Raw genomic sequence first — 11,878 nt, 5'->3', positions numbered from 1 at the left:
AACAGTCCTTCCAGTGTTTGAGTAACCTGTTAGCATCTGGCAAGTCTGAGCCTCAGCAGACAAAACAACTGAGCAATTTTTCATTTGGAGACCAGGGCAGAGGAAGCTGTCCCGGACAAAATAACTTAAGCTTAAAGTAAGACAAAAACATCACCTTCCTTTCTATTCTGTTCACATTTAACTCACAGATATCCAACTTACTGTGATACAATGAAGTCCTGGCCATCTAGACTCAGCGTATGAACGGTATTTTAATGTGCATAATGTCAGCGGGTATTGTTAACTTGTACTCACAGCAACAAGAATCTGTGCCCCACTGTGCATGACCTCAATGTACTGATAGTCCACGAAGCAGCCCATGACAGTGATGTAGGAGTGGCTCTCCGTGGTATGGACCCCAGGAGCCTGTGGCATCTCTCTCCGCACACAGCCGGGGCCATGTTCACTCCACCAGGAATGATGAGCTGAGATGTTAAATGTTAGCAGGTCACTGTCCTGGAAGGAGAAGGAAAAACATTAACTTCTTTGCTAGGACTGTATTCTTTAGTTATTAAGCACATTCATGTATTTTTTATAAGGAAACCAAGGCTGGCTTTCAAAGCAACCAAAGCACCGATGCTCAAAAGGCAGGGAGCTTAACTTTGGAAACTTACAGAAGCTGTTGGAAGACTTTTTATGATTGTAATCCTTTGCTGAAAGGGTTGGTTCATAAAATTACAGACAAGCATCTTTAGACTGCTAATGACTCTCCAAAGCCTTACTTATGTTAGCGCTGCATTGAGCTGGTTCTCAAAACACAATATAACAACATGTTCACCGCCTTTCCTTAGTGTGCTAGCATGTCAACGTTATGCCAGTGCAGCTTTGACTAATAGAAAATCACAACCAGGAAAATGTGGTTTAAAAAACCCTTCAGGCAAACATAGTGGTGACAATTATTACACTTCATCCAGCTGCAGAGCATCTGGTTCATTTGAAGGCAATCCACCAAATAACTCAACACTAACGTTTTAGTGCAAAAATTCTGAAATTTTGACCTCGCTGTAGCATTGAAGGGATTGCGAAGGTACACTCATCAACCACTTTATTAGGTACACCCTGCTAGTACCAGTTTAGACCAACTGATGCTTTCAGATCTGCTTTAAGTCTTTGTAGCATAGATTCAACAAGGTGCTGGAAACATTCCTCAAAGATTTTGGTTTATATTGATGCATTACACAGTTGCTGCAGATCTGATGCAAATCTCCCATCCCACCACACCCCAAAGCTATTGGATTGAGATCTTGTAACTGTGGAGGCCATTTGAGTACATTGGACCAGTGTGTGTGTTTTGAGTTTGTGACATGGCATGTTATCCTGCTGGAAGTAGCCATAAGAAGATGGGTATATTGTTGTCTTAAATGGAATGGACATGGCCAGCAACAAGACTCAGATAGGCTGTTGCATTTACATGATGTTCAGTTAGTACTAAGGGGTCTAAGTGTGCCAAAAAATATCCCCCACACCATTACATCACCACTACTCTTAAACTTTGATACAATCCAGAATGGATTTCATTTTTTTTTATGTCAAATAATGAAAACAAGCAGTCTAGTCATTCTCCTCTAATCTCTGTCCTTAACTAAGAACAACCTCCCAAAGAACTACCATTCACTAGATAATTTCTCTTCCCAGTACATCAGCAGTTTCTGAAATACTCACACCAGCTCGTCTGGCACCAACAACCGTGTCACTGTGTGTCACATGTCACTTAAATCACCTTTCTTTCATACTTGGATTTGAACTTCAGGAGGTTGTCGTGACCATGTCTGCACACAGATGAACACATTCATCTAATACAATAAGTGACCGTACATCACATGTATGTCAGGTATTTAGTATGAGCACATTTTCATGGCATTATATACTGAGTGGACTGAACTTGTCATACCAAAAAACACATTCTACCACTTAGAAAAAGTGCGATCTCTCCATGTAAACAGTTATTGTTTGCATTATTTTTTCAAATGTCTGCTTCCATCACTATATTTGACGTAAATAAAATAGCATTTATAGTTTAAAAACATTAAAAATGTCATAATTTCAAATCATCTATGTGCCTTTCCAGAAGCTGCTTGTTTCTCAGGATAACTTGGAAACATCTCAGTCCCTTTTTATGGAACTACTTTCTGAAAAAGAAAAAAAAACAGCATAAATGATAATATTAATGCCATCTTTCTGTTGACATCTTAAAAATGCATTGCTCTCTGTGGACCTCAATTGTCTTGGGTTGAACAGAGAAATCTTCAGAGGCTTATATCCTACATTTAATCGAGTAAAATCAAAAACAACTGCCGGACTAGACAAATAATATTTCAGAATTTGGCTGAACTAAATATTATTAATATGTGCATAAGTTTATGTGAGGTTTATAAATTCTTAAGCCATACTACAGCAATACTGCAGCTTTTGGAGAAAACTTTTTTATGCATAGAAGTCTGCACGGTGTTGCTCAATTTTTATACAACCATATGAGCTCATGGACACACACACAACCAAACACACACACAAATCAATACCCCGATACAGCAATCTAACCTTGCATCTGCCCCTCAGTGACAAGACATGCATTATTAACGTTGCCAAGTGCTGTCAGGAAACATCTGATTCCTATCAACCCCCACTGGCACATACATGGACACATCAACAACACATACATCATAATATAACCAGATTTTAAGAGCAGGGGCAGAACTGGCTCAGGAACACCGATCTTCCGGCTCAGGATTCAGATGTTTAGGGGTTCCAGTCCCCAGAAGCTGTAGTCCACATGCCAAGATATCAAATCTAAATGTGCACCTAAGACAGGCATTTGCGTGCATAGAAGAAAGCACAAAATAAAAAGTGTGTGAATGTGGCTCGCAGTGTTAGAGCACGTTGAGTGGTCAATAACACCAGAAAAGTGCCACATAAACACCAATCCATCTGTGCAGTCAGTAGCAAAGTCTTCAAGGAGTCAGAAAAATATTAATCATGATGCTGATATTATCACTCTTTCTTCTTGTAGATTACCTATCATCCCCCTCAGTTTCTTATTTTATTTTGCCATCATTCTGTCATTTTCTCAACAGTCACAAAAACAAGGACAGCTGAAGGTCAATAGGTAGGATTGTGAGGACTAATGACTTGACAGATGCTACTGATGGATCCTGCAAGCGAAGGGAACCATCCCTATCCCAGCTGTAGCCATGCTCACAACTGCATTACGTCAGCAGTCGATACTGAAGAGGCTTTGGGCAACTTACTGTCAGGAGTGTTATTGTTATGCTTCCAGCACCCCAAAGCAGAAATCAATCCCCCCCATATCATAGATTTAAGATTAGTCTACTGATGTTACTCAAACTATTTTCTCTAACAAAAGTCAATAGAGATTTAGAGACAGCTCTGTTAGAGGAATACTAGGAACACGAGGCAGTCTATGAGGCTAAACGTCGAAATGATTAGGCTCTTATTTAATTTGTCGTTTGTGAAATAAAAAGATTAGAAACTATGCTTGAGTGATCGCATTGGGGAAATAAACCTGCTTAGATGCTTTAGATTCTTCTAGTTCTGATTAGTCTCGAATTTACTTAAATTTCACAACCGTGAGCACACACCGTGAGCTGCATATTGATTCATGAGCTGGAAAGAAAGTGCTCGCGGTGGTCTTCTATCATCTCTAAAACACAGTCAGCAGACACAGTGTGTGCTGGGGATGAGTGACAGAGAGAGGCAGAGGGTAAAGTTTCACGCTCCGTTCACACTAAGGTGGATCGGTATGAAAATTTGTCCACGTTATTGTATTAAGATAAGAAAATAGAGGAGAAAAAAAACACTAAAAATTGATTTAAAAAAACCAAAACTAATGGGAAGTCGAGGGAGCTCACACACAGTCACATAAAGGAGAAGTTAATCCCATTTGACTAACATCTGACCAATGCTGTAGGAGGAGCAGGGATTTTTGTGAATTGCAGAAGAACGGACAACAGACTGAACATCACAAAAGCTCAAAAACTGTAATTTGTGATCAGCTGCTTTCATCAAAATAAATTAAGCGATCACAGAGGTAGGCATATTTATGATAAACACAAAAGTAGAGTTTTCAGATTTCTCTACTGTGCAGCACTTTTATTCTTACAGGAAGAATAAATAATTGTCCTTTCACTTTCAGACCAGATAAAACTAAGATTAGGAAAGTATTTACTGTAAGTATTAGGCAATATTAGTCACATGTCAATTTCGGACAGTGTCTGCAGGTTTGGACACTATCTGAGCTGCGTTAAATCTACAGGTTTGATTTAGGCGAGAAGCTGCCACAAAATGTTTCCTTTATGAGTTAAATTGAACATTACACAGATTTTGTACTAGACATCTGGCTGGCTGAAGTCTTTTTAATGTGTGGTCCAACTAATTTGGACACTGCCATTTTTATGTACAACCCCTCTGAAAAAAATTCAGAAAAAAAGGGTAAAATGTCAACTTTCTGTGAACCAGTGTCTCGTGTGCAAAGCATGAGAGAGAATTAAGACTGTGAATGACCAGGGACTCTTTAAAACAGAGGTGCGTGCAGAGTAGCAGGGGTCTGTCTGTCAGTCTGTGCTGTACCATGGGGGAGGGGATAAGGGATCAATAGGAGGTGACAGAGCATGTGGCATATGACTCTGACAACCTGCCCTCTCACTTTGAGGGTCTGGCTAGCACACACCACTCACACAAATACATGCACACCCTCCAGTAAAGTTCTGTCAACATCACTCAGAGCAAGCCAGATAAAATTAGCTGACGCTGTTTTATGATAAAATGTGTTAGGGTCCTGTGTGTCAAGTTTGGCCATGCATGTGTGCATGGGATATGGTTGTGTGCGTGTGTGTGCTCCATTAGCCAGCCTTTCTCCTGGCCACCATATGCAGAGCTTGGAGCCCAGGCCGGCTCCATCTGTCGGGTTAATGCCCAGCCTCAGCCCCGAGCAGCTGTCCCATACAAGCCTCATTATTCTAGCAGGAACCATGCAAAAAAATCACAACCGCCACACGCACACCCAGCGGACGCACAAAGACATTCGCAGTGAGAGACAGACACAATTGATGGAGCCAAGGACTATCACACAATGACAAAGTCGCCAGAGCCTGCCTGGGAAGGTGTTTCTGAAACTCATTTTGGCTGTCTGAGCAGGTGTCAGATGAACACTGCCGACAAGAATTCATTATTCTCAACGGGCAAGCCTGCAACTGGACAAGCTACCCATTAGTGAAGTGAAGTGGAGTGGAGAGGAGCTGCATTTTCTAGGCTTTATAAGTTTAGAATAAGTAAAAAAATTATTTTTTATATACACGTATCTATCTATCTATATCTATATCTATATATATATATATATATATAGATAGATATAGATAGATATAGATATCTATATATATATATATAGATATCTATATATATATATCTCTCTCAAAGGCACAATGAACAAAGTGAAAACACTTGGAGAAAGAGGAGGGGGGTAGAGTGAAGGTGACAACCCAAACACTTGCCTTTGTCTGGTTGAATACCAATTTGATCTGTGCTGAGGAACCACAGGGGATCCAGCCACAGAGAACTCAAAGTATGCTTGTGTGTGGGTTTCACACTGCTTTGGGAGGGATTGTTCCTGATTATTTACCTATTACATTTAAGCTTCCACTTGAAACACAGCAGGGTAACCCACAGGTCGACAGAAACGCACCAGCCAAATATAAGAAAACACACACATACATGCACACACACATGCTGGGGGTGTTGCTGTTGTGGGTGAATATTGTACAGAATCCTCAAGGGAGTGATTTGTTCAGAGAGTGGATTCATAGATGGCTGTGTCACACATTCATTATACACTGCAAGTAATTGTGTTTACTCTGCCTTCACTGTTATTCTCACCAAGGCCTTCGGGCTTGTTCAGGCAGAAAAGACCTGGCGGCAATGCATCATATCTAATTAAAGCTGAAATATGTGTTCAGTGCCGATAAAGCTCAAGAAGCCTTAATTATGCTTTTATATTACATGGCAACAATTCTTATAGGTGCAGCCTGCATGGTGCAATAAAGCAACAGCACTGGCACAAGGTCAAAAGGAAGCTGAATCATTTTCAGGAAAACTATTACTTGAGGCTTTTTTTGTGGCTTCTTTTCCAGAGAACCATCTTTGCCTTCGTCTGTCCTGGCTCTCAGGACAACTGCACCCTTTCTCTTTTGGAATTTGTAATCAAACCTCAAATTTGAAAACACTAAAAATTTAATTAGCTAGCCTTTCACAGAGATTTCACCCTCTGTCCTCGAGTGGAATAACAAAAATAAGATTTTAAACCTTATCTAAGTGTGGTTTTTGAAAACAAATGCCTTCCAACATGGTTAGAGAACACACCTACCAGAACCTGACAGTTACCCTTACAGGATTTAACCCACTCTCTGCTCATCATATCAACACAGATTGTACCAGACTGAACAACTCAAACTGAACACCTGCAGAACAAAAGCGTCAACAAAAAAGAAATGCAAAAAATTTTAATGGCCTTAAACAAAAGCAAAGGAAAGAAAGCAAGGATTCAAGACGTCCAGGTCTGCATCTGGTAACATAACTAAAGTGAGGCATATGTACACATTATAGCTCATTGTGCAGAAACTCTTGTATTTTCACTTAAACAAGCAGCTTTTTTTTATGTGCATTAAAGCTATATAAAAATTTAACAGTGCAAAAGCAAATTCCTTGCTGACAGTTTAACCAAAAGGCATTTCCAGTGGAAATTGGCCGACATACCCTCTGCATAACCATGTATAATATCCACAAAACTTAACGGAGGTTAAACACACACAATACGGTAATATTATGTTGAAGCACAGTACGTATTAATCCACCAGGCTCCTGACTACGGTAGCCGTAATGCTCCAACAATCCATCAAGAGTTGCAGCTTCGTAGCTTGCCAAAGTCGTATTAAAACTAGTTCTGTCAGCGTTAATCTCATTAAAATGACGTTAACGCCATAAGCGCGTTAACGCAGCAAATCTCCGTTAGCCAGTTAACGCGGATCGGCCCGTGCGTGGGGCTGGATGGTAGGGCTGTGCGATATGACCAAAATCTCATATCCCGATATAAGAATTCTATCGTCCGATAACGATATAAATCACAAAATTGTAACATTTTCCGTAAATTCTGTGAATCTCGGGCAGCTCGACTTGCGAGAAGTGTTTCCAGCTGCGCGTCATGTAGCTGGAGTCGAGTGTTTTAACAGATGCATGAAACTATACATTTCTAGACTTAAGTTGTAGCGGCCGCCGTTTTCTTTGTGAGTATTTATTACACAGTGTGCTGCGGGGAAAAGCCTGTTCTAACGTTTGAGTCTAAGGTTTATTTTTTAGCACCTGGCGGCTCTTTTTTACTTCTCATCCATAAATAATCTGCTCTTTCATGTGATTTAGTTTATTTTGAAAAGTCTCAACAGGATCTTGAGCTTTATTGTGAAAGGTTTATGTGGAACATAAACAAGCGGACACGCAATGGTGTTACCGTTGTTGTTGCTAACGACAACGCATAAAAACAGGCGCTTGTCCGTCTGTAGTGTGGTTATATTAAATATAAGAGAAAGAGAGAACTTTAAGAAATTAATATAGCCACTACAGTGGCCATCAAAACGATGAAAAAATATTGCCGTAAACAGTTTATTTTGCGACACCACGAAACAAACGATAGCGTAAAATGAAACAATAGATGTTTTTATATCGTCATCCGATATATATCGTTATATCGAACAGCCCTACTGGACGGTGCTAATGCGTTGACGTTGTGCAGCCCCAGGTTTTTCGGCCCGCTTGCATGTTCTACCAAAAACTGTGCGTTGGTGGGTATCTGACGGATGAAAACGAAACCAGTTCCACACTACTGAAGTTGGCACCATTTTTACAAACCAATTGTGGTTCATCTGTTTCATTCAACGATCCGCTTTTGCCCTTCACATTCTCTGTCGCCGCCATGCTTTTTTTCCCGCCATGTGCATATGAAAACAAAGGCACTGCGCATGGGCGTTTTACCCATATTCTATGGGTCAGTTATATAAATATATCTGGCAAGTTAACTTATGATTTTTATTTTTGGTTTATCATCAGTGCTACAATGGATTTCAAACAACACCATCACTCGCATTTTGAATGTATATTCCCGGCCCTTTCTCTCTCATAATTTCGTTGCTAGCTGGCTCACTGACCAGGTTTGGCTACTATGTTACTCTTTTATTTAGTACTCAGAAAGTATTAGGGGTACATCTTACAAGTTGCATTTTTTAATAATTAATTAAAAAAAGTGGGAATGTTTCCATCCACCTGCATGTGCACATACATAACAAAGATTTATCTCAGGCACAAACAGTAATGCTTCAATGGGACGAAGACACATGAAGGAAGATCCTGAGAAAACAGCTAGGCTGGAATTTTGACATTCTCACCTTGGACAGGCCTCCTACTTCCAGGTAAAAACAGATGATGAAGACGTTCCAGGCTACCCAGATCGCGGCCCATACCGTGTACTGGAGGGGAATAAAAAACTGTTTAGCTGCAGGGAAAATTGAAGACAATATGACAGTTTCAAAATAAATGACAGGCTGGATGAATAAGGTAGTAAACAAAGAAAAGGTTGTGGCCACTGGGCTTTCAAACCTACATAGCTCTATACACATGCAGACACTATACACACACAAATTTATATGGAAGACCTCTTTTTTTTCTTCATGATGCCAGTAAGTTCAGCAAGTCTATCTGAGCCCTAAGGGGGCTGCAGGTTTTTAAGAGCTGAGTGAAGCTCAAAACTAAACCACTTCTAAAATTGTACGCTTAGACGGCCAACTGTTGACAGCTATAGAGTGCTACTGAGCGGTATTCACTGACAGACTCATCACAGTGAAGATTGTCAAATCCTCTGACTCATGATGAACTGTGTGTTTAAAATGTCAGCGAAAGAGTAAAGGGCAAATCAGCGCCCCTGTAAAAATGTTCGTGTTAGATCTTGGAACCCCTTAGCTTGCACTCTTCCATTTTCCATCTGACAATAGACAATGGCTGAAACTTTTCCTCCTTCCTCCCCTCCCTTCAATTCCTGCTTCCTCTGTGTCTTCATTTTATCCTGCGTGGCTTCAATCTATCCTCCCCTGCCTCTCTTTATTTATTCTGTTCTCTGTATCTGTTGCACACTCCTCCAGTCTTTTCCTGTCATTAACATCGCCATCTGTGCTTCCACTAATGCTGCTCAGAACAGGCTTTTAATGCCTTAGATGAACGTTACGTTGTCAAATAAAAACCGACGTGCGTAAAAGTGCATTTATAAAGCCTTGTAGTGGTGCTTTCTGGCAAAGTAATGAACAAGCTGCATATGCATTCCACTGCGCTTTAAAGAACGACCTTCTCTGTCCCCAAACTTGAAGCCGTGTATAAATCTGATGAGCTCCTTAGTGGCCCACCACCCCCTCAAGATCCCACCCCCTTTAATTAGGCCTAATTACCAAGGGATTAGAGTGATTTAAGGGTGTCGCACAATGCACAAAAGAGTGCAGCACAATTGAAAAGCAACAACATGTCCGAGGTATGGTACATGCACAGACAGAGAGCAGACGCAAAGTGATGCAAAACCCCCACAAAAAATAGGATTATGTGAGAGACTGTACAGAGTTTCAACTGAACTGCAAGACAAATGTGATTTATTTATGTGCACTCACCACTACAATGTAGCGTGGCCGGTACTGGATAGTGCCAAAGAGGCCGAGGATAACGATGATGATGTGGAAGAAGTTGGCGAGGATGGGGGCCCACTGGTAACCAAGGAAGTCAAAGACCTGTCTTTCTAAAGCCAACACCTAAAGGGTGAGAAGAAGAAGAAGAAGAAGAAGAAAGTCAGGTTAACATGCAATGGAAGAAAACCGTCTTTCTCGAGGCTGCAGGGAACTGCAAGAAATGAAAGCTGATTACTTAAATCTGGAAAACACCAACGGGCAATAATTAATAATAATAAAGAATCAAGATAAACACTACAAGCCTGTGCTGCTCTTGGTTTATTGAAGACAACATGTGTCTCCCTCAAAAGAACCGGCCAACAATCCACACTGAGCCACTTGACATGAACAGCTTGAGAGTTTAGCCTCAAACGATGGAAGCACCCAGGGTGGGGTGGTGGTGGTGGGGGGGCAGAAGTTTTATAAAATAAACAATGACAGATTTATTGATTCAGCCCCTGCTGAGCCATGGACTAGATCACTATTTCCAACCTTTCTGCCAATGCCTGCCAGGAATGAGAATGCTCTGGGAACTTTATGGGAGGTGAGGGCCTTCCTTAATAATACCACTGCAGTGAGCTTACGGTATGTGCTTACAAACAACAACGAATATTCACATGCACAAGAAAAGTAAAACCATCTACAATTTTTTAAAAAAGAAGAGAAATTCCACAGTTTTCCCAGTACAGTAATCATTCTTAGTCCTGCATCAATAATGTTTTAAGGCTAGTTACGTTTAAATAAAGATTTGTTCTAGTATGATGTCTTTCTTTGGTTTTTGCTTTATTTCTTCTTTTTTGTTTGAAGAGGACATCAGTCTCTTTCACCTTTCTTTGTAGCTCCAATCTTTCTGTGCAGTATTTTGTGACATGAAAAAAAAAAAAAAAAACACACAAAACAAAGCAAGCTGAACTTTCAAGAGTAGCAGGCCCTATTTGCATCAACGCAATTAGCATGCCATTTGCTGGAAAATACAGGGAGAGGGTGCAAACCGCTTAATTAAAATTCCATTGCCAATCCAATTCCACTCCATTCCCAGTGTGTGTGTGTGTGTGTGTGTGTGTGTGTATGTGTGTGTGTCTGTGTGCATGTGTGTGTGTGTCTCAACCAATGATGTGTTTCGTTGGGTGCTGACATGTCATTTACAGCCAAGCGCTTGAAGATGGATGAGAGAGGGAGAAATCTTGTTGCTGCCTCAAAGATAGGAAGAACCCATCAAGCACACACACACACACACACACGCGCGCGCGTGCATGCACACACCACACTCCATACACCACGGTGGCTGCGCTCCTTGATGTAATGGAAATGTTACTAGAAACTCAATGAGACATTGTGACAGGGAGGGGAGGGAGAAGATCAAACACTGAGTGATAATTAAAAATGAACGAGGGGAATAAGTCCACAGGCAGGGTGTGAAGTGACAAAAGCGAGAGGTGAGTGAACTGCATCAAGCCTTACCATGCCAAAGTCAACGAACATCCCCACGAACTGCACTTTTCATGCACATGAAAATAAGACAACAGACAAGAAAAGATGGCTGGAAAACTGAGACAGATCGGGCAAATGCTGGGGTTTTAGTCTCTAAGTCTTCTTCCTCAGAAGACTTAGAGACTTCCATCTGCCACTGAAGGTGCTCAAGAACTTCTACTCCTGCACCATCGAGAGCGTCCTGACGGCAAACATCTGCACCTGGTTTGGGAACAGCACCAAGCAAGACAGACGAGATCTGCAAAGAGTGGTGCGCTCAGCCGAACGCATTATTCAATCAGAGCTCCCTGACTTGCTGTCCATCTACACCAAGCGGTGTAAGTCCAAAGCTAGGAAGATTATGATGGACCTCTCCCATCCCAACAATGGACTCTTCTCACTGTTGAGGTCTGGGAAGCGCTTCCGCTCCCTTAAGGCCAAAACAGAGAGAATGAGGAGGAGCTTCTTCCCCCAGGCTATTTGGGCCCTGAACCAGGTGTAGGACTGGACTCTCCCAAACACATCACTATAAGACTGGACTCTCACACGCGTCACCACACGCACCACCACACATTTCCTATAATCCTATAATTCCTATAATTTATAATCTT

The 11,878-nt window shown here is 41.3% G+C and overlaps 1 protein-coding gene across 2 annotated transcripts in view; it reads right to left on the bottom strand.

Moving 5' to 3' along the window:
- nkain4 (sodium/potassium transporting ATPase interacting 4) overlaps nucleotides 1–11,878 on the bottom strand; it is a 53,661-nt gene that overhangs the window by 25,118 nt on the left and 16,665 nt on the right. For both annotated transcript variants that reach the window (XM_005740457.1, XM_005740458.1), the window contains exons 2-4: nucleotides 9,744–9,881; nucleotides 8,481–8,561; nucleotides 295–495 (exon numbers count right to left, since the gene is read on the bottom strand). In XM_005740457.1, coding sequence (XP_005740514.1) covers nucleotides 295–495; nucleotides 8,481–8,561; nucleotides 9,744–9,881 — 420 coding nt within the window. The remainder of the gene's footprint in view (nucleotides 1–294; nucleotides 496–8,480; nucleotides 8,562–9,743; nucleotides 9,882–11,878) is intronic.

The sequence above is a fragment of the Pundamilia nyererei genome, unplaced genomic scaffold (genome assembly GCF_000239375.1).
Source record: "Pundamilia nyererei isolate P.nyererei 1_Seehausen unplaced genomic scaffold, PunNye1.0 scaffold00100, whole genome shotgun sequence".
NCBI lineage: Eukaryota > Metazoa > Chordata > Actinopteri > Cichliformes > Cichlidae > Pundamilia > Pundamilia nyererei.
The sequence above is the reverse complement of the archived record's forward strand: the minus strand, read 5'-3'. Positions and strand labels throughout refer to the sequence as shown.